General features: G+C 46.7%; 1 protein-coding gene across 2 annotated transcripts in view; it reads left to right on the top strand.

Moving 5' to 3' along the window:
- CACNA1I (calcium voltage-gated channel subunit alpha1 I) overlaps positions 1-20,035 on the top strand; it is a 225,976-nt gene that overhangs the window by 161,493 nt on the left and 44,448 nt on the right. Inside the window, exons 8-12 of one of the 2 annotated variants that reach the window (XM_054016231.1) lie at positions 10,212-10,551; positions 12,241-12,253; positions 12,377-12,402; positions 12,667-12,699; positions 12,976-13,379. In XM_054016231.1, the coding sequence (XP_053872206.1) occupies positions 10,212-10,551; positions 12,241-12,253; positions 12,377-12,402; positions 12,667-12,699; positions 12,976-13,379 (816 nt within the window). The remainder of the gene's footprint in view (positions 1-10,211; positions 10,552-12,240; positions 12,254-12,376; positions 12,403-12,666; positions 12,700-12,975; positions 13,380-20,035) is intronic. The other variant, XM_054016232.1, reaches the window with a different exon arrangement.

Raw genomic sequence — 20,035 nt, 5'->3', positions numbered from 1 at the left:
ATTTTTAAATAAAGCTAGACAAGGCCTGATTGAAGAGCTTCATTGTGGGTGACAGCTGAAAGGGTCGCTTCGCCGTAGCTAAACTTTGTTTCTGTCTGTCTCTGTGAGCTGAGATCCCTTTCTTTCTCCTCTTTCCCTTTATTGCTCAGGAAGTGCCTATGATCCTTCTCTCTGCTTGGGTCTGAAATGAGCAGGAGCACTGTGAGCCTAAGGGTACGTCTATACTTACCTCCAGGTCCGGCAGTAAGCAATCGATCTTCTGGGATCGATCCCGGAAGTGCTCGCCGTCGACGCCGGTACTCCTGCTCCACGAGAGGAGTACGCGGAGTCGACGGGGGAGCCTGCCTGCCGCGTGTGGACCCGCGGTAAGTTCGAACTAAGATACTTCGACTTCAGCTATGTTATTCACGTAGCTGAAGTTGCGTATCTTAGTTCGAAGTGGGGGGTGAGTGTGGACTAGCCCTAAGTGAGAGGATGCATGGAAAGCTGGGTGCCATTGCTTCTTTTGTCCCTTGGGACCTGCAGACATGAACATCCTCCCTTCTCCTCCTCCTCCTCCTCTTCCTCCAAAAAGGGATTGTTTTCAAAAATTATCGTGGAGTCTGGCTACACAGGAACCAGACCCAAGACAGAGGGGAAGCCCTAAAATGGGTTGTGGAATATATAAGATGTATCTGGGGAAGGCTCCATTTCACTCCTTGATCACTTCCCTTGTAGGAACGTTAGCCTATAGCTTCGAAATCTCAGGGTACATCTACCTTTCGAGCTTGAGGTGTAATTTTCAGCTAAAATAGATGTAGGCATGCTAGCTGTGATTGCCCTACAACGCTAAAAATAGCAGTGTAGCTGCAGCAGCATGAGCGGCATGGTGGACTAGCCACCAGAAGTCAGGATGGAGGATCTTGGGTGGGGTCGTGCTCAGGCGGTTAGCCCATCCCAACACACTGTGGCAATTACACTTCTGTTTTTAGTGTACTTGTGTAACCCACACACCTCCTTGGGTGTGGTGTTCTGACCCATCTAGTGGCACCGAGACCACTTAGAGAGATTAATGAGTTTGCTCTACAGCAGGGGTTCCCAAACTTGGTTCGTGGCTTGTTCAGGGTAAGCCCCTGGTGGGCCGCAAGACGCTTTGTTTACCTGAGCGTCTGCAGGTTCGGCTGCTCGCAGCTCCCATGGGCCGGGAACGGTGAAACGCAGCCACTGAGAGCTGCGAGCAGCTGTACCTGCGGACGTTCAGGTCAACAAAATGTCTTGCAGCCCGCCAGGGGCTTACCCTGAACAAGCCATGAACCAAGTTTGGGAACCCCTGCTCTACAGCCTTAGCTAACAGCCAGTGGGCTTTTAGCTCATGTGATAGAGGCTCATGCACTAAGGTCCAGAGGTCCCAGGTTCAATCCCGCCCGCTGACGACCAGGGTCTGTCAGTGTTACACTTGCTCAATCAAAGCTCACAGGCTGGTTGAAAGTATAGATATACCCCAAATGGATGTGGAGTGGAGATGAGACAGACCTAGCTAAGGGCCTATTTTGCACCATTCAGTTGAGCTTGTGAACCCCCCTGGTACCCACTCCTGTAGGGAAATAGGATCTCAGGAATGTTCTTGGAGCCCATCCCCAGTGGAATTCTCCGCATACACCTTCTTAGCTCATCATCTCATTTAGAATAAAGTGTTTCCACTTGATGGGGTGCCAGGCTTGGGCTAAGGGGAATCTCCATTGTGTTCTTTTTCTAAACATTCCTCTTTGTTTTCTGGCCTGTTTACCTCATTACACACCCACTAGTGTAGGAACAGAATCCCCAGTGAGGGAAAAGAGAAATGGAAATGGAGAGGGTGTGACAGGTTTGGTCACAGAGACCCCCTTGAGACTGTCACCTGAAGTGCTGAAACTACCTCTGAGCCTGTTTTCCCTACCAGTTTGGGATTCCAGAACCCTGCCTTGTTGAGCCAGACATACTACTCCACTGCAACACAGACCCAGGGTCTGAACCATGCCCCCAAAGTTGCAGGCTTTAACCAAAACTGCTCAGCAGGTTTCCTATCTCCAGCACCCAGACACCCAGCTCCCAATGGGATCCAAACCCCAAATAAATCCGTTTTACTCTGTATAAAGCTTATACAGGGTAAACTCATAAATTGTCCGCCTTCTGTAACACTGATAGAGAGATATGCACAGCCGTTTGCTCCCACAGGTATTAATCACTTACTCTGGGTTAATTAATAAACAAAAGTGATATTATTAAGTATAAAAAGTAGGATTTAAGTGGTTCCAAGTAATAACAGACAGAACAAAGTAAGTTACCAAGCAAAATAAAACAAAACATGCAAGTCTAAGCTTAATACATTAAGAAACTGAATACAGGTAAATCTCACCCTCAGAGATGTTCCAATAAGCTTCTTTCACAGACTAGACTCCTTCCTAGTCTGGGCCCAATCCTTTCCCCGGTACTGTCCTTGTTAGTCCCAGCTCAGGTGGTAACTAGGGGATTTCTCATGACTGGCAGCCCCCTTTGTTCTGTTCCACCCCCTTTTATATCTTTGGCACAAGGCGGGAATCCGGTCTCTCTCTTTCTCTCTCTGGGTTCCCACCCTTCCTTCTAAATGGAAAAGCACCAGGTTTAAGATGAATTCCAGTATCATGTTACATGTTTGCATGTCCTGTGAGACTTCATTACCCACTGGCTGGCACACACAGGTATACAGGAAGGCTTACAAGTAAACAGAGCCATGTACAATCAATTGTCCTAGTTAATGGGAGCCATCAAGATTCCAAGCCACCATTAATGGCTCACACTTTGTATAATTACAATAGGACCTCAGAGTAATACTTCATATTTCTAGTTTTAGATACAAGAATGATACATTCACACAAATAGGATGAACACACTCAGTAGAGTTTAAGTTTTATAATGATACCTTACAAGAGACCCTTTCCATAAAGCATATTCCAGTTACATTATATTTATACTCATAAGCATATTTCCATAAACATATGGAGTGCAACGTCACAGAGGGAAAGCCTATCTTCAGGAAGAAGACAACCGAAAGCTGTCCCCATACCCATTGGCATTGTGTACTGATGGGCTGAAGCATGGGCTAGGGGAAAGCATGGATGCAGGGAGGTATTTTTTCTTTGAGGGACTCTGTTTATGGTTGGAGGAAGGAGAAACCAAAGGATGGGTGCAGGTCTATCACCCTCTTCAAATCTAATAGACTTTTAAAAATCTAGAGGCAGGATCCCTTAAAATGGTGGGACAGCCTCTCCCCACCCCACCCCCAAAATTGAAAGTGGTCTGCTGAAGTCTCCATCCTGGCATCCTTTGGTAGAATTCCCCTGTCACCCCCAACAAGAGATGTTGTGTCTGAAGCAGTTTGTCCAAGAAACAGCTCCCAAAGGGGCAAACCGAACCTTCTGTGTTTTCTATGAGTTTGAAACAATTTTCTTTTCTTCGCAATTCATTCATTTCCCCATTGGAACAGACATTCTGGCCTCATTTTCACCTGAATAGCACCATTGATTTAACCATGTTTGTAGAGTGTAACTAAGGACAGAATTTAGCCTTGTGTCCATATCTGCAATTCCCACTGAGGTGAGCAGGAGTTGTGCGTGTCTTTCTAAAGGCAGAATTTAAAGGTGGGGGCTGGTTCCCTCTGAGTAAATTCAGATGCTCCCAAACCACCTGGATGTTACAGGTGAACGTTCTGTCCCTGGAAGAGGAGGTGGGAGGTGTCTTGCCAATTTAAGATTAACTCGCAGTGATTTGAACTTTGTCTCTGCATTTTTACAGTCATCTGAAACCCTCAATTAAACACTCAGCCTGAGACTGTGCAGCTGAATACCATTGATTTTTTTTTCTATGCACACCCCACTCATGTTCCTTTTTTTTTTGGCAGGCATGGCCTCTGATGAACCACTGGTTAGTGCTGCTCAGCGCAAAGATCCCAGGCCAAATTCATTTCTGGGGTAATTCCATTGCCTTCAGTGGAATTACGCCAGGGATGGACTTGATCCCATGTCATCATCCCTGCTTGTGTAGAGTACCCTGTAGCAAGGGAGTAGTCTCAGCACACCCCACCCCACGGTATGGCACTGCCATCGCACCATCTCAGTGCCCCCTCTTGGGTCTCCAATCCATTCACATGCACTCAGAAGTTTTAATAACATTCCTCTTCTTGGGATCTAATTTATTAAGACCTCACAAAAAAATCCTCTGGCCCTTCCACGCTCCAGCCCTTCCTTCCTTGGGTCTTCAGGCCCCAGCGCTCTCTCCACTCCCCAGCTCTACCAGTGCTACTCCAGGCCATGTATGTCTTTGGGGAGACCTCCCTCTAGCCCTGGTCCCTGGGCTCAAATTCCTTCTGTTGGGAAAGAATCTCCACAACCCCGTCTTGGGGCTATGCTATAATCCAGGCAGGTTTCCCCAACCCACCCTCATCCTAGTTCCACCAGAAGAACCTTCTCTTCTTCCTCCCCCATAAATCACATATGGCTATCACTAGGGACAGAGCTAAGTGCACTTCTCTTTAACCCTGAGCAAGTGGCCACATGGCTCAGGCACCAGGAGTCATTCCCAGCTCGATCTGGTGATCCTTCTCAGGACTTCCTGTTCTTAAAGGGGCCATGCCTTGGAACAGGGTTGACTGACTCTCGCCCCTCCCAGCCCCCACTGCCCTTATAGGAGATGGACCACTCTGTGAAATGCACCATTGACACTCAGTAAATAATAACTGTCAGCCTCCTTGCCAAAGGCCTCGTGGGCAATATATATGTGGTGAATTAGGCACTTAACAGAAAAAGACGACGGGTTCTTGATGCCTGAAGCTGCTAGTTGAGAAATCAGAGTTGAACCCAACGAACCCTTTGACTCTTCTCCTGTGTGTCCGTGGACTTTCCTGTTGTCCTAAGAATAAAACAAACACGTGTGATCATATTTAATGACTTCAGCAGAGTGGTTCATGAGCTGGTCATCCAGTAGCTATATCCAGTCCTCCTCCTCCTCCCCCTTCCTCTTGATTTTAGATGAGCTCCTGGAGGCAGGGCCGGCTCCAGGCACCAGCTTACCAAGCAGGTGCTTGGGGCGGCACATCCAGCTGTTCGGTGGCAATTCGGCGGACGGTCCCTCACTCCTGCTCGGAGCGAAGGACCTCCCACCGAATTGCTGCCGCAGATTGTGATAGCGGTCGCGGCTTCTTTTTTTGTTTGTTTGTTTGGCTGCTTGGGGCAGCCAAAACCCTGGAGCCGGCCTGGAGGAAGGACTGCTTTGCGGCACAGGATTAGGATACAGGAGATCCGAGTTCTATTCATGACTCTGACACAGTCATACTTTGTGACTTTGGACAAATCGCTTCACTTTTCTGTGCCTCACTTTCTCCATCTGTAAAAATGGGGATAAATCTTCCTTCCTCCTCCCCCCCCCCACTCCCCAGTTAGTTTGTGCACAGTGAAGGGCACCATAGAAATGCCTATTAAAAAAAACAACAACTCTTCCCAAACTCCACGCTCTGGTTCATCCCATATGAGGGGAGGGAGACAATGTAAATGAGAAAGTGTATGTGTGGTGGGGAGGGCAAACATATTAATGGATCTAAAGGCAGAAGAAGCCTGGGATTACTTCAAGTTAAAGATGCATGAGCTGTCGGAGGCCTGCATTCCAAAAAAGGGAAAAAGATTACTAAGCAAGAGATTTAGACCGAGCTGGATGAGCGACCGACTCAAAGGGGCGATTAGGAAAAAACAGAAAGCGTACAAAGAGTGGAAGAGGGGAGGGATCAGTAAGGAAATGTACCTAAGTGAAGTCAGAGAATGTAGAGATAGAGTGAGAAAGGCCAAAGGCCGTGTAGAGTTGGACCTAGCGAGGGGAATTAAAAGCAATAGTAAGAGGTTTTACAGCCACATAAATAGGAATAAAGCAAAGAAAGAAGAGGTGGGACCGCTGAAGACTATTGCAGGAGAGGAGATTAAAGACAATCTAGGCATGGCGCAATATCTCAATGAATATTTTGCATCGGTGTTTAATGAGGCCAATGAAGGTATTAGGGATACTAGCACCACTACAGAGGGGCATTCAGGATGGGGGATTACCGTATCCGAGGTAGAAACAAAACTTGAATGCCTTAATGGGGCTAAGTCGGGAGGACCGGACGATCTTCATCCGAGAATATTGAAGGAATTGGCACAGGAAATAGCAGGCCCATTAGCGATAATATTTAATGAATCTGTAAACTCGGGGGTGGTCCCGTTAGACTGGAGAATAGCTAATGTGGTTCCTATTTTCAAGAAAGGGAAAAAAAGTGATCCGGGTAACTACAGGCCTGTTAGTTTAACATCTGTAGTGTGCAAGGTGTTAGAGAAAATTCTGAAAGAGAAACTAGTTGAGGACCTGGAGGTTAGTGGCAATTGCGATAAATTACAACATGGTTTTACGAAGGGCAGATCGTGCCAAACGAATCTGATCTCCTTCTTTGAGAAAGTAACGGACTTATTAGATAAGGGAAATGCGGTGGACCTAATATACCTGGATTTCAGTAAAGCGTTTGATACTGTACCCCATGAGGAATTATTGGTTAAACTGAAAAACATGGGGATCGATATGAAAATCCAGAGGTGGATAAGGAATTGGTTAATGGGGAGAATGCAGCGGGTAGTATTAAAGGGTGAACTGTCCGGTTGGAGGGAGGTTACTAGTGGAGTGCCTCAGGGTTCGGTTTTGGGACCCATTTTATTTAATCTATTTATAACTGACCTCGGAACCGATTGCAGGAGTGGGCTGATAAAGTTTGCGGATGATACGAAGGTGGGAGGCGTTGTAAATTCGGAGGAGGATAGGGATATCCTGCAGGGAGACTTGAATGAGCTTGTGAATTGGAGTATCAGAAATAGGATGAAATTTAATAGTGAAAAGTGTAAGGTGATGCATTTGGGGATGACTAATAACAATTTTAGTTACAAGATGGGGACGCATTGGTTAGAAGTAACGGAAGAGGAGAAGGACCTAGGGGTCCTTGTAGACCGCAGAATGACTATGAGTCGACAATGCGACGTGGTGGTGAAAAAAGCCAATGCTGTCTTGGGATGCATTAGGCGAGGTATATCTAGTAGGGATAAGGAGGTCCTGCTTCCGTTGTACAAGGCGCTGGTGAGACCTCATTTGGAGTACTGTGTGCAGTTCTGGTCTCCCATGTTTAAAAAAGATGAACTCAAACTGGAACGGGTGCAGAGAAGGGCCACTAGGATGATCAGAGGAATGGAAACCCTGTCGTATGAAAAGAGACTAGAGGAGCTTGGGTTGTTTAGTCTGACAAAGCGAAGGCTGAGGGGGGATATGATTGCTATCTTTAAATATATTAGAGGGATTAATACAAGGGAGGGAGAAGAATTATTCCAGCTTAGTACTAATGTGGACACAAGAACGAATGGATATAAACTGGCCGTGGGGAAGTTCAGGCTTGAAATTAGACGAAGGTTTCTGACCGTCAGAGGGGTGAAATATTGGAACGGCCTTCCGAGGGAAACGGTGGGGGCGACGGACCTGTCTGGTTTTAAGATTAAGTTAGATAAGTTTATGGAGGGAATGGTTTAATGGTAAAGCATAGTAGTCAAGGAAAACCAAGCAATGGTAGGTAAATAGTATAATGGCTGACAGGGGTCAGGCTGGAGACTCTTACCTATATGCTCGGGGTCTTACTGATCGCCATATTTGGGGTCGGGAAGGAATTTTCCTCCAGGGCAGATTGGCTGAGCCTCTGGAGGTTTTTCGCCTTCCTCCGCAGCATGGGGCAGGGATCTCTAGCAGGAGGGTCTCTGCAGATTGAAGTCACTAAAACAGGATTGGGGACTCCAACAGCAGAGTCTAGGGAAGGGGTAGGGACGGTTTTATGGCCTGCAGCATGCAGGGGGTCAGACCAGATGATCATAATGGTCCCTTCTGACCTTAAGGTCTATGAGTCTATGAGTCTATGTCTGAAAGAGATTTGGACTCCCAATCACTCATCAATGAAAACAAGATGAGAGTATGAACTACCCAGAAGCCTCTGGGGGAAAGGGATCTGAAGCAAACAGCAGTTTCCTTTTTTTCTCCCCTCCTTTCTAGGCCACATAAAAAATCTGAAGGGCAGATGGGCTGAAGTGGGGGAGGGCATTGTGAATGAAGGGGAATGGATTTAGAACTGCTTTGAAGGGCATTGAGAGGGCAGGGAGAAGCATTTTATTTTGAAACTGCATATATTGTCCTAATGCTGATCTGGCCAGGAATGGCTTCGTTTTTCAAAGGCTAATTTATATGTCAGCAGAGACGTCTCCCCTTTGAAATAGTAAAAGCCACTGGATTGAATCTCATGATGGAACCTCTAGCCACCTGTGTGTGTGTGTGTGTGAGAGAGAGAGCGTGAGTGAGTGTGTGTGTGTGTGTGTGTGTGTGACTAGGTATGGGTAGTGAAGGGGGGGATATTATCTATTCAAGTAGAGGAAGTTATGCTTGAACACTGTTCATAAACAATCCCCACTGTTTCCTTTTCTGACTCAGGTAGATAGTGGAGTTGGAGTAGGGGTTCTCTCCTTCACCTACCTGCGCTCTCCCTTCCCTTTTGGAGGATTATGCTTTTAATGACCCAGGAGAGGAGCTGCCAAACAGGATGAATAGGAAGGTATTGGATACAGCTCTGTTGTATTCCTGAGCTGCATCAGAGATTCCACCCTGGGAAGGAAGGACTAGTAGTTCTGCTAGTGGTCCTAAATCTAAAAAGGAATATGATGGGAACGTAATGCTGGTGGCACCTTCAGAAGCCCTTCCAGTGGAGCATGGGAATCCACTTCAGGTTTTTCTCCTCCTCCCCAGAGGGCTGCAGCCAGAGTCCACTCCAGGGGCACAGCAATCCAGTTCAGGTTCTTCCCAGGTGCCTGCACCCAGAGTCCGGGGTCTCTCTGTAGGAATCTAGCTCAGTCTTCTCCACAGGTCGCATCCAGGGTCCAATCGAGAGGAGCACAAAAATCCAGTCAGAGTTCTAAAACAATCCCTCTTTTTAGCACTGACATATCACAGTTCACAACTCTTTGGAGAGCAGATCCCAACCATGTTGGAACAGCGTTCAAAATGAGTGGTTGAAAGTCCTAGTGTGGACCGGATTTGCATTCCTGTTAAATTTCTATCTCCATCCTTGCAGTAAAGTATTGATCCCATTATGGAGATTCAGATTGATCCCACAATGGAGATACTTAAAACTGATATAGTGGTTTTTATCCATACATCTCCAAGCATTCAGCATTGTTGTCTCCATTTTAGGGATGGGAAAATTGAGGCGTAGCTAGAGTAAAGGAGATCTGCAAATGAATAAAATAGGGTGTTTGCCTTTTTTGGTTTTTGTAGAATGGATAATAAAGGCCTGAAACATTTTATTTAAAAAATGAAGGGTTCTGCTTGTTTTTACATTAGCAATTGAGAGCCTGTCTAGACTGGAAGACTCTCATGATTCGGGGACTAATAAAAGTAGGACATCACAAGAGCCAAGAGAGTGAAAGTTGAGCAAGGAAGGGATTTTTGGTCAGACTGTTTAACGCTCTTCGTTTTTTATTTGTTTTTGTAAATATCTATTTGACTTCAGTGCCTAGTTAACATTTTGGAGAAGAGCCATCTTTGTTAAAGATTCAGCATCCCCATCCTTTCAATTAAGGTGGGAGAGTTAGGATCAAATATGTTCTGAGACCGCGAACAAGTCCTCCAGAAGTACTAGGGAAGAGCAGGGATGACATTCCCAATTTTCCTAAAGTAAAAACCAAGAAGGGAAAAGAAACCAAAACAATTCTTTTATACATCAAAAAGAAGAAAGCGTAGAGCAAAAGTCCAATTTTTATAAAAGCCTTTGCAGGTCATCTTTAAGTGACTTGCCCAATGTTACACAGCAAATCAGTGGCAGAGTCAAGCATAGAGCCCAAATCTCCTGACTCCCAGCCCAGTGCGCAAGCCACTGGGCCACATGGTGAAAATCACATCAAGGGAGTTGTCCTCAGAAACAAGGTGAGCCAGGCAAGTTTTCCTTTGAGGACTGAAGTCCCACCTTCTTGTGCAGAATCTCACCTATCTCTACTTTTTCCTTCTCTCTTTGTCCTGTTTTATTTTCCCCTTCCCCTTTCTTTTCCCTACTTTCTTTCTCTTTGCCCCATGCTTTTTCTCTCCCTCCCTCTCTCACTTTTTTCCTCTTCCTTCATCGGCTGTAGGTGGGCTCTTTCTTCATGATCAACCTGTGCCTGGTGGTCATAGCCACTCAGTTCTCTGAGACCAAGCAGCGGGAGCACCAGCTGATGCAGGAACAGCGAGCGCGGTACTTGTCCTCCAGCACCGTAGCCAGCTACACCGAACCAGGAGACTGCTACGAGGAGATCTTCCAGTACGTCTGCCACATCGTGCGCAAAGCCAAGCGTCGCACACTTAGCCTCTACAACACCCTGCAGGACCGACGCCAGGGCCGGATGGAGCCAGGCAGTGCCAAGCTCGGTGTGAATGGGAAAGGACAGAGACACTATAGTAAGAATCCCACGGGCAAAGCTGGGAATGTCAGTAGAGGAAGTGAAACAGCAGCTGGGAACTTCACCATGTACCAGCCTTGCAAAGGGCATGTGCCCCAAAAGCACAGAGTTCAGAATTAATATTAGGCACTAGGAATTGGACAGCAGCATGGGGGAGGCAGGCAATGCATCGGAAAAGCAGTAGGTGTTGCTGGCAGGAATTGTGTGGGAAAGCCAGATCTAGCATTCCAGGGGCTGCTGAATGGTAGGATTGGGAGATATCAACAGGTTGTTGTAAAGGGTTCCAGGTCTGGAATAGCAGAGGGTATTGCAAATTGGGTTAAGTGCATTAGCAGAGTGGGAGAGAGGGGAATTGAGCTGCTTAAGCAGACCCTGTGGGACCTCAAGATTAAGGAACAAAGATACTGCAGATCAGGGTTGAGGTGTTTTGGCAGTGCAATGGTGGGGGGTGTCCCAGGACCAGAATAGAAAGGAATGCTGAAGTACACAGTTTTGAGGCGTATTGGCAGAATTGGGGCGAGGGGGACAGCGTAATTTTTTTAAGGGCCAGTGGAGACATTTTTTGAATGTGTAAAATTAGACGTGAGGTACAATTGTATAATTTAAATTGCAGTTCTAGTCTGAAGAGTGACATTGAAAGTGGCTTTATGGGTTCTATGTTAATTGTCTCAAAGGCTTCGGTATCAAGTGAATTCACTTTACGAGTGAACAGATAGAATTTCTAACTGCCAGCCTTGCAGGCTCAGCCTTCCACTTTTGCGCCTGTTCACCAATAATAAAGTTTCTGCTACTGGCAATTCATTGTACCACTGGACTCTGCCTCACTCTCGCATAGCTGTGTTGGCTCTCCAGAGCTAACAGGAGGAAAAAGGAATAAAAAATTAGTTAGGTCACTAAAGCCAACAAATCTGATCTTATACACACAGTGTTGTGTACAGTAACTCCTCACTTAACATTGTAGTTATGTTCCTGAAAAATGCGACTTTAAGCGAAATGATGTTAAGTGAATCCAATTTCCCCATAAGAATTAATGTAAATAGGGGGGGTTAGGTTCCAGGGAAATTTTTTTCACCAGGCAAACGACTACATATACACACACACATATACACAGTATAAGTTTTAAACAAACAATTTAATACTGTACATAGCAATGATGATTGTGAAGCTTGGTTGAGATGGTGGAGAAAGAGGGTAGGATATTTCCCAGGGAATGCCTTACTGCTAAATGATGAACTAGCATTGGGCTGAGCCCTCAAGGGTTAACACATTGTTGTTAATGTAGCCTCACACTCTACAAGGCAGCACGAATGGAGGGAGGGGAGACAGCATGGCAGACAGAGACACACACCGGTGTGTGTGTGTGAGGGAGAGACGTGTATTGCCCCTTTAAGTATGCTGACCCCACTCTAAATACACTGCCTTTTTAAGTAGATCAGCAAGTTGAGACAGCAGCTGCTGCCAGCAAGCTCCCTCCATCCTGAGCCCTGTCCTGTCCTCCCCTGCTCTGTGGAGATGGGGTAAAGGAGCGGAGGGCAGGAGCTGCGGGAAGGGGGACACCCTGACATTAACCCTCCTCTTCCCCCCGCCCCACCACTGCACAGCAAGCAGGAGGCTCCCAGGAGCAGCTCCAAGGCAGAGGGCAGGAGCAACACACGGCAGTGGGGGGAGGGACAGCTGAAGCGCCCAGCAATTGATAGCCTGCTGGGCGGCTGCTGCACAGGGAACTTAGGGGAGTGGGGAGCTGATAGGGGGGCTGCTGGTCCACCCTGGTTACAAGCCCCCACCAGCTAGCTGCAACGGGCTGCTTTTCCTGCAAGCAGTGGACAAAGCAGGCAGCTACCAAACAACGTTATAAGGGAGCATTGCGCAACTTTAAACGAGCATGTTCTCTAATTGATCAGCAACGAAACAACGTTAACCGGGACGACTTTAAATGAGGAGTTACTGTATAAAGAAATGCCATTTTCAAAGTCACTCTTCTGGCTCTTTAAGATGCTGTCAAAGCGTGGGTTCCTAAATCAGGGGGCCCAGTTCTGCCTTTAGGCGCTTCATATGCTCTCATTGACTTTAAGGCCAGAAGGGATCACTGTGATCATTTCGTCCAATATCCTGTGTGACACAGGCCACAGAATTTCACCCACTGATTCATGCAGCGGAGGAAATAATTCTTCCCTACGGTGTGAGTGAATAGTGTTGAGCCTAATCACTTGTGGCTGAACTAGAGTGTATGTTTTACAGAGGCATCCAATCTCAATTTAAAGACTCCAAATGATGATGAATTTACCACTTCCCTTGATAAGCTGTTCCAGTCTTTAATCACCCTCGCTGTTAAAAAGCCTGGCTTTCCACTTTCAGTGCCTTCTTGCTATTTAAGCATCCAAGTGGTGCACTGATTTGTAGGCCTGATTTGAAAATTGAGTCCTGTTCCTTTAACTGTAATGATTTCTTTCCCCAGGGCATTGCCGGAAACACAACTCTCTCAAATACACTCCTCATGCCCTCGTCCAGCCCATTGCTGTGACCCTGACCTCTGACCCCAACAACTGCCCCAGATGTCACAGGGTGCAGTGTGAGGCAGCCCGGAGGCTCTCCATCCTGGACAGTGCTGATTCGGACCAGGAGGAAGGAGGGGCCGACGAAGAGCAAGGAGAAGGAAGAAGAGGAAGCGAGGGTGCCTCAGATCTGGAGAAAGAGGAAGAGGAGGGGGAAGAGGGCGGATGGCTGAGGCTCTGTGGTGACCTGTGGCGAGAAGTGAGAGTCAAACTAAGGGGGATTGTGGACAGCAAGTATTTCAACCGTGGGATCATGATAGCCATCCTAGTAAACACCATCAGCATGGGCATTGAGCACCATGAACAGGTAACACACCTTGTGGGGAAGTGGGCACCTTAAACCCTGTCAGCCACAAGAATATCCAGCAACTTAGAAGGTGGGGGGACGGTGGCTCTAGCACTGTGGGTTGCCTGGGGTAGAATCAGGCAGCATGGGCCTGCCAAACCACATGGTCTAGACCTGAGCTGCATCCAGTGGTGGGTCTCCTTGGGCAGCATCCAAAGTTGAATGACCCAGTGAGGACCTGAGGAGAGGCTCCTCGGTCACTTCCTCTTGACATTAAATCTCTCCTCTCCCTTCTGTTGTTATTGTTTATTGAGTGCCAACAGTGCGCTCGATGTTGTATAAATCTCTTAAGGAGACATGGACCCTGCCCCGAGGAGCTTACAACCTAGCAGAGGTGGAGAGAAAACAATTTGGACACGTGATCGCACATGGGGTCCCATCCTGGGTTTGAGATGGAGTAAGGACCGTGCAGGGGCTATCCTGTGCCTGTTTCTGCACTCAGTCATGTTGGCCATGGCCATCTTTTTTCCTTTCATCTCCTTTCGTTCCTTCTGTTTCTCCCTCCCTGATCTGTTTCATCCCCTACTTTTCTTTCTCTCCTTGTCTCCTTTATCCCTATCTTTTCCCTTATCTTTTCCACTCCCCCATCTCTCTGCCTCATTTCTCTCTTCATTAGCTGACTGAATCCGTAGTCTGTTTAGTTTAGTTTAATATGGTCTCTAGGGATGTCACAGAGACTTCACCAACATCTGAATTCAAATCCACCAGCTAGCTAGACTTTCCAGTTTAATTAAGAGATGCACAAGCACAGTCTATCTCTGGAGAAGGACTGAGGAAAGCTGGTGAGTCTTGTGGTTACTACAACCAAGAATCTTCCCATTCCCTTTGGGGGGGCCTGAGCCCCTCTGTAGGTCTGGCAGCATCAATTAACAGGTGGATCATGACATGGAAAGCAAGTATCTATCTAGGTACGTATATAGCTGTCATCACTAGAGGTCTCCAAGCACCTCACAGTCATTAATGGATTTTGTCCTAACAGCACCCCTGTGAGGTAGAAAAGGGTTATCATCCCCTTACAGATGGGGAACTGAGGCACTTAAGTCCCCTGCCCAAAGCCCCACAGGAAGTCTCTGGCTGAGCCATGAATTGACCTCCAAGGCTCCTCAGTCCTCGTCTAATACCCTATCCACTAGACTGTGTTTCCTACCCTAGGCAGTCTCTGATAGGAATAGGAGTAGCCACAGTTTGATCCCAGAGTAAAAACTGCTCTGGGCACCTCAGTACCAGAACAATGCTGTTGAGCTGCAGGGAGCTCAGAGGCGAGCAATACAAATTACTAGGAGACTGGAGGGACTGAATCATGAGAAAAGATTAAAAGAGCTAAATCTGTATCACTTAGCTAAACTATGACTAAGGGGTGAGGCTCAGGACAACATGATCACTGGCCACAAGTGTTCAAAGGATGTAAACACCAATCAGGGAGAGGAATTGTTCAGGGTCATTGGAGGGGGTATGACTAGGAGCAACGGAATGAAATTTAGCAAAAAGAAAATCTGAGGTGGAGATAAAGAATTCTTTCTCAGATTCTTGGGTTATAAGCTCTTCAGGGCCATATCTTCCTATGTATTGTTACAGCACGCAGCACAATGGGTGTTACCATAATATAAATAATAAATACTATTAATAATACCTTCCTGAAGTGAGATTTATTAAGCTATTGACTGATCTGCCCCGGGTACTGATAGAGACCCCATCACCTAAATTGTCTAAAAGTGGACCGAGACAAAGAATTGTGAAGTCATGATTTGGATGTGGGATGGAGATTGGACTACATGTGACCAAATCGGTATTTTCCATCTCTAATTTCTATGATTCTCCAGTTACTGTTAGCTTACTTTGATGTAATTTACAAATATGACCAGACTAGAGAAATCTCTCTAATATATTTATAAGGTACTTATCACTCTGATATCTGAGTACTGATATATGGGGCTGGTCTTATGATCCCACAGAGAATCACCCCAGTAAGATTTCGGCATAGTTGCCAATTTAGACCTGGGGGGAGAAATTCCCTGTATGGACAGGTCATCTGATACATTACAAGTGTTCTTGCACCTCCTTCTGAAGCATCTAGTGCTGGTCCCAGTCAGAGAGAGAATATTGGACTAGATGGACCCTAGGGTCTTATCCAGGATAGCAATTCCTTTGTTCAAGTAAGGAAGTGTGTGTGTGTGTGGTGGGGAAGTCAAGACCAAACAGCTGCTCTCCTTCATCCCAGCTCCATCATCTGATCACTGGGGGAGGCTCCAAATGAAATCAGCTTCCCTCAGCATAGAAGTGGACTACATTGTTTCACACATCTGCTTAATCCTAGTAGGGAGAGAGGGTTCATTGCCGTGGGAATCTGAATCAGATAGTTTCATGGATTTGGAAAGAAATCCAGATTCAGGATAGAAAAACTAGTTCTGATACAAGAAAAAGTGACCCGAACCATGACCCCCCCCCCCCCCATTCACATCTGACTGCTTCCTTCCCCTTCCCCAACTTGGGCCCCAACACTTCCAACTTAGGAAAAGTTCAGTTTAAGTGTTTCTCCCCAATGCTCAGTCGTGATACTTGTGCGTTCTCTGGTCTGGCAATCGTGTGTGTGAGACAGAGAAAACAGGCTTCTGCGCTGGGGAGATTTCTGATACTCCCTGCTTCTGGCTAGGCAAGAGATGGTGAATTGCAGACCTTTCCTCATGGCTTTGTCTGTTTTTCTGACTCTGGAAAGAGCCAGGAAGCCTGGAAATGACTCAAAAAGGAAAGTGGAACTATGTTTTTGTTAAACCCCCCAAAAAGTAGTGGGGAAAAAATGGCAGGCTGCTATTTATTTGATCCAAAGCAGTTTTCTACAACCCTGCGTTAATCAGTTGGTTGTGGTTATTTGTGTGGGAGCAGCCAGAAGGAGAGTGATTGAGCAGCCGAAAGAAGAGTGACTAGCTTCCTTTCAGCCTCCCCACTCCATCAAGATTACCCTTCCTCTGCCAGAGAGAAGCTCCCCACACACACACACTCTGCCCCAGCCATCAGCTGTGTCCGCTGTCAGTCACAGTTAAGCTGAAAACCCATGATGGTATTGGTAGTCCCAGATGTGTTGGAAACTCTTAGAGGCTGAGGGCCTCTAGCCCCATCAACAGCACCTTGGGCTCAATGCTAATGGTTCTTTTCACTCTAGCTAATTATCTGTCTCTCCAGAAATAGCTGCAATGCAGGGTCTGTCTTTGCTCTAGGAGTGTGTTGCCTCAGGCCTCATGGATCCAGCTGGCTCCTCTCCCTCCCCTTATCTCCTTTTCTTTTTTCTTTTCCCACTATTTCTTTAATCTTTCTCTGTATCACTCTTTCTTTTCTGTCCTCGCTCTTTTCTCTCCTATTCCTTCACCATCTCTCCTTCTTCCTTTTTTTGGCGGTATGGAACTGTTTTGTTTTTTCCTCTTTCCTTTTCTCCCCTTATCTCCCCCTTCCTGTTCTCCCCCCCCCCCCTTTCCGTTCCTAACCCTCTCTCTGGGAAGAATGCTCGGGGGAAGGAGGTGAGTGATGGCCCTTAGAAAAAGATTAACAGGTGTGGGCTTCACTAGAGAAACAGACGTCAGGGAGGGGAGGAGGGCTGGAGAGAACAGGTGACCTTTTCCTTAAGAGAGATGCAAGCATGACTTTTAAAACATCAGTTGCGCCCTACAAGACAGCGAGAGAGCAGATGCGTGGACAGCAGAGAGAAGGCTAATCCACCATTATACCCTGTCGTATTTTTACATTCTTCATCTGCATTGACATAGTCATTTGATTCATGCTGAAATTGGTGTCTCTGTTTAGCATATGGGCCTCTCATTCCCTGCTAGTGTCATTACTTCCTGGCTTTGAGGTTATCTTCATCTCTCTCCTCCCTGTACTCTCTCTTTTTTTCTCTCCCTAGTTTTTCAGGACCTGTTTTGTTATTCAAATGTAATTATGGATGGAAATTGAGCCTCCCCCCCTTTTATTTTGATTTTAGAGAAACTGGCAGTGTATAAAATTCTGTGGCATGGGGAGAGCCTGCAATTTCTTCCCCCAGCCAGAATGAAATCAAAGCCAGGTCCTAGTGAAGAAGGGGAAAGGTAGAGGTGCTGAGAAGAGAAAGGGTTGAGTGAAGAAGTGGTTTTGGTCAGCATGTGTCAAATGTGGTACAGGCACACAGATGGTTGGGGGTGGGGGGCTGGCTTCAGTAACTGGAATGAAAGCTCAGTTAGAAAAGGACAAGGAGGGTATGGTTGTGATGGGTTGCACCCCTTGGGATGTCACCTAGTGTGCTGGGACGCCACTGAGTCAGACTGTTCTGCCACCCTGGGCCCCCTTTTACCTGGTCTTGGCTCCCCAGCCTTTTCCAGCCAAGCACACAGGCAGGGCCACGCCCAGCTGCACAGAGAGACAGAGATACGCTCTGGGAAGGCTCAGTTTAAGGGGCTTGCCACAGCCCCCAGATGTCCACCCCCCCTTGGAATACAAACCCAAAATTATATGAAATTCGCCTTTTCCCTCAATGTGGAGGAGGGTATGCACAACTCCTCATCCCCCAGTTAGAAATCACATAAACTGGGTTATATTATAAACCAGAAATAAAAGTATTAACTATAACAGGTGTATTTTAAGTAGTCAAGGGGGTAGCAGACAGAAAAAGGCATATTGCTAAGAAAATAAAACAGAGCATGCAAACTAAGCTTAATACACTAAAGAAGCTGCTTACATGTAAGTTCTCACCCTAAATGTGGTTCTAATAATCTTCTTGACAGACCAGACGCCCTTCCAGCCTGGGTCCAGTTTTTTCCCGCAGTTCAGTCTTAGTTGTTTCCAGCAGTCATCTTGGGTAGGGCAGCAGGGGAGAACTGATGACCTGGATTACCTCACTCCCGGCCCTTAAATATGATTTGCATAAAGCGGGAGTCCTAGTTTGACCACCCCCCACCCCCAGCTTCTTGTGGAAAAGTACAGAATTCAAGATGGGTTCCAGTATCAGATGACATGGTCACATGACTCTGTAAGGCCCCTGTAGCCATTCTTCACAGGCTGCCCCACAGGTTCACAGAAAGACTAAGCTCTTTTACAGTCCATTGTCTCTTGCTGATGGGCCATGAGCACTGTCCGGCTTTTTCATTGTTATACCTGAAGTGTTAGCAGGGGGCGTCACCCAAAATAACATAGTTGAAATACAGATACATAGTCAATATTCCTAGCTTCAGATACAGAAATGATACAAGCATACAAATTGGATAATTGCATTCAGTAAATGATAACTTTTCCAATGACAGGTTTCAGAGTAGCAGCCGTGTTAGTCTGTATCCGCAAAAAGAACAGGAGTACTTGTGGCACCGTAGAGACTAACAAATTTATTAGAGCATAAGCTTTCGTGGACTACAGCCCACTTCTTCGGATGCATACAAATGGTGACTCCATTATCTTCTTAATTTAAGCACCCTTCCTTTAAAAGGATAGTAACCCTGCCATTGTCATCATCTGTATGCATCCGAAGAAGTGGGCTGTAGTCCACGAAAGCTTATTCTCTAATAAATTGGTTAGTCTCTAAGGTGCCACAAGTACAACTTTTCCAATGATACCTTACATGAGCCATCATGCATGAAGTATATCTGTTGTGTCATATTCATATCATAAGCATATTTCATAAAGAATATGGTTGGGGTGGCTTCAGCAATTGGACTGAAAGTTCAGTTAGAAAAGGACATGGAGGGTACAGTGACTTGGGAGCAGGCTCCAGTCCATTCATTTACTTGGGATAAGAACAATCAGAGTTGGATTCTTATGCCTCCTGGAATGGACTCTAGGTGTAGCCCGTGGGAGGAGGCAGGAGGGAAAGAACCAGAACTGGATTACTGTGTGTGTGCGTGTGAGCACCCCTTCCCCCAATGTACTGCTGATACAGCCTGTGGGGAAGGGAGGAGACTCCATTATCTTCTTAATTTAAGCACCCTTCCTTTAAAAGTAACCCTGCCAGTAAATAGTAACCCTGCCATTGTCATCATCAATAAAAAAGGTGAATCAATGAGTCTCCTCCACACGGAGCACTATGGGGCAGTGCTGACTTCAGTGGAGAACGTTTGCTTAGGCCTTGGTGGAGTCCCCATCTCCATTCCTGATGGGCTCCCCTAATTTCCCAAGTGCCTGTCCTCTCTTATCACCACCAGGGGGCGCCAGCAGTCTCTCTGTCACTAAGCTTGTGTGATGTCAGAAGTATGACCTGGCATTTATGGGTAGCTCAGCCCCACATGAAGAAAGAGGCTAGCCACGTGACCAACTTATCCAAGTGGATCTGTGATGGACACCCGACGTGTGGGGACCTGTGTACACTAGAGAGTGAATGCTGCTGCCCCCTGGTGGATAGAATGTGTTAGGCTTGCTCATGTCAGTTCCCTCTAGGACTGGACTAGGGGAGCTGCTCCTTTAGGGATGAAAGGGACAGGAACGTGGGTGGAATCAGACTTCAGATATGTAATCCTATCCTGGGGTATGTCTATACTACCTGCCGGATCGGCAGGCAGCGATCAATCCAGTGGGGGTCGATTTATCGCATCTAGTCTAGACGCAATAAATCGACCTCTGAGTGCTCTCCCGTCGACTCCTGTACTCCACCACTGCAAGAGGTGCAGGCA

The sequence above is a fragment of the Malaclemys terrapin genome, chromosome 1 (assembly GCF_027887155.1).
Source record: "Malaclemys terrapin pileata isolate rMalTer1 chromosome 1, rMalTer1.hap1, whole genome shotgun sequence".
NCBI lineage: Eukaryota > Metazoa > Chordata > Testudines > Emydidae > Malaclemys > Malaclemys terrapin.
The sequence above is the reverse complement of the archived record's forward strand: the minus strand, read 5'-3'. Positions and strand labels throughout refer to the sequence as shown.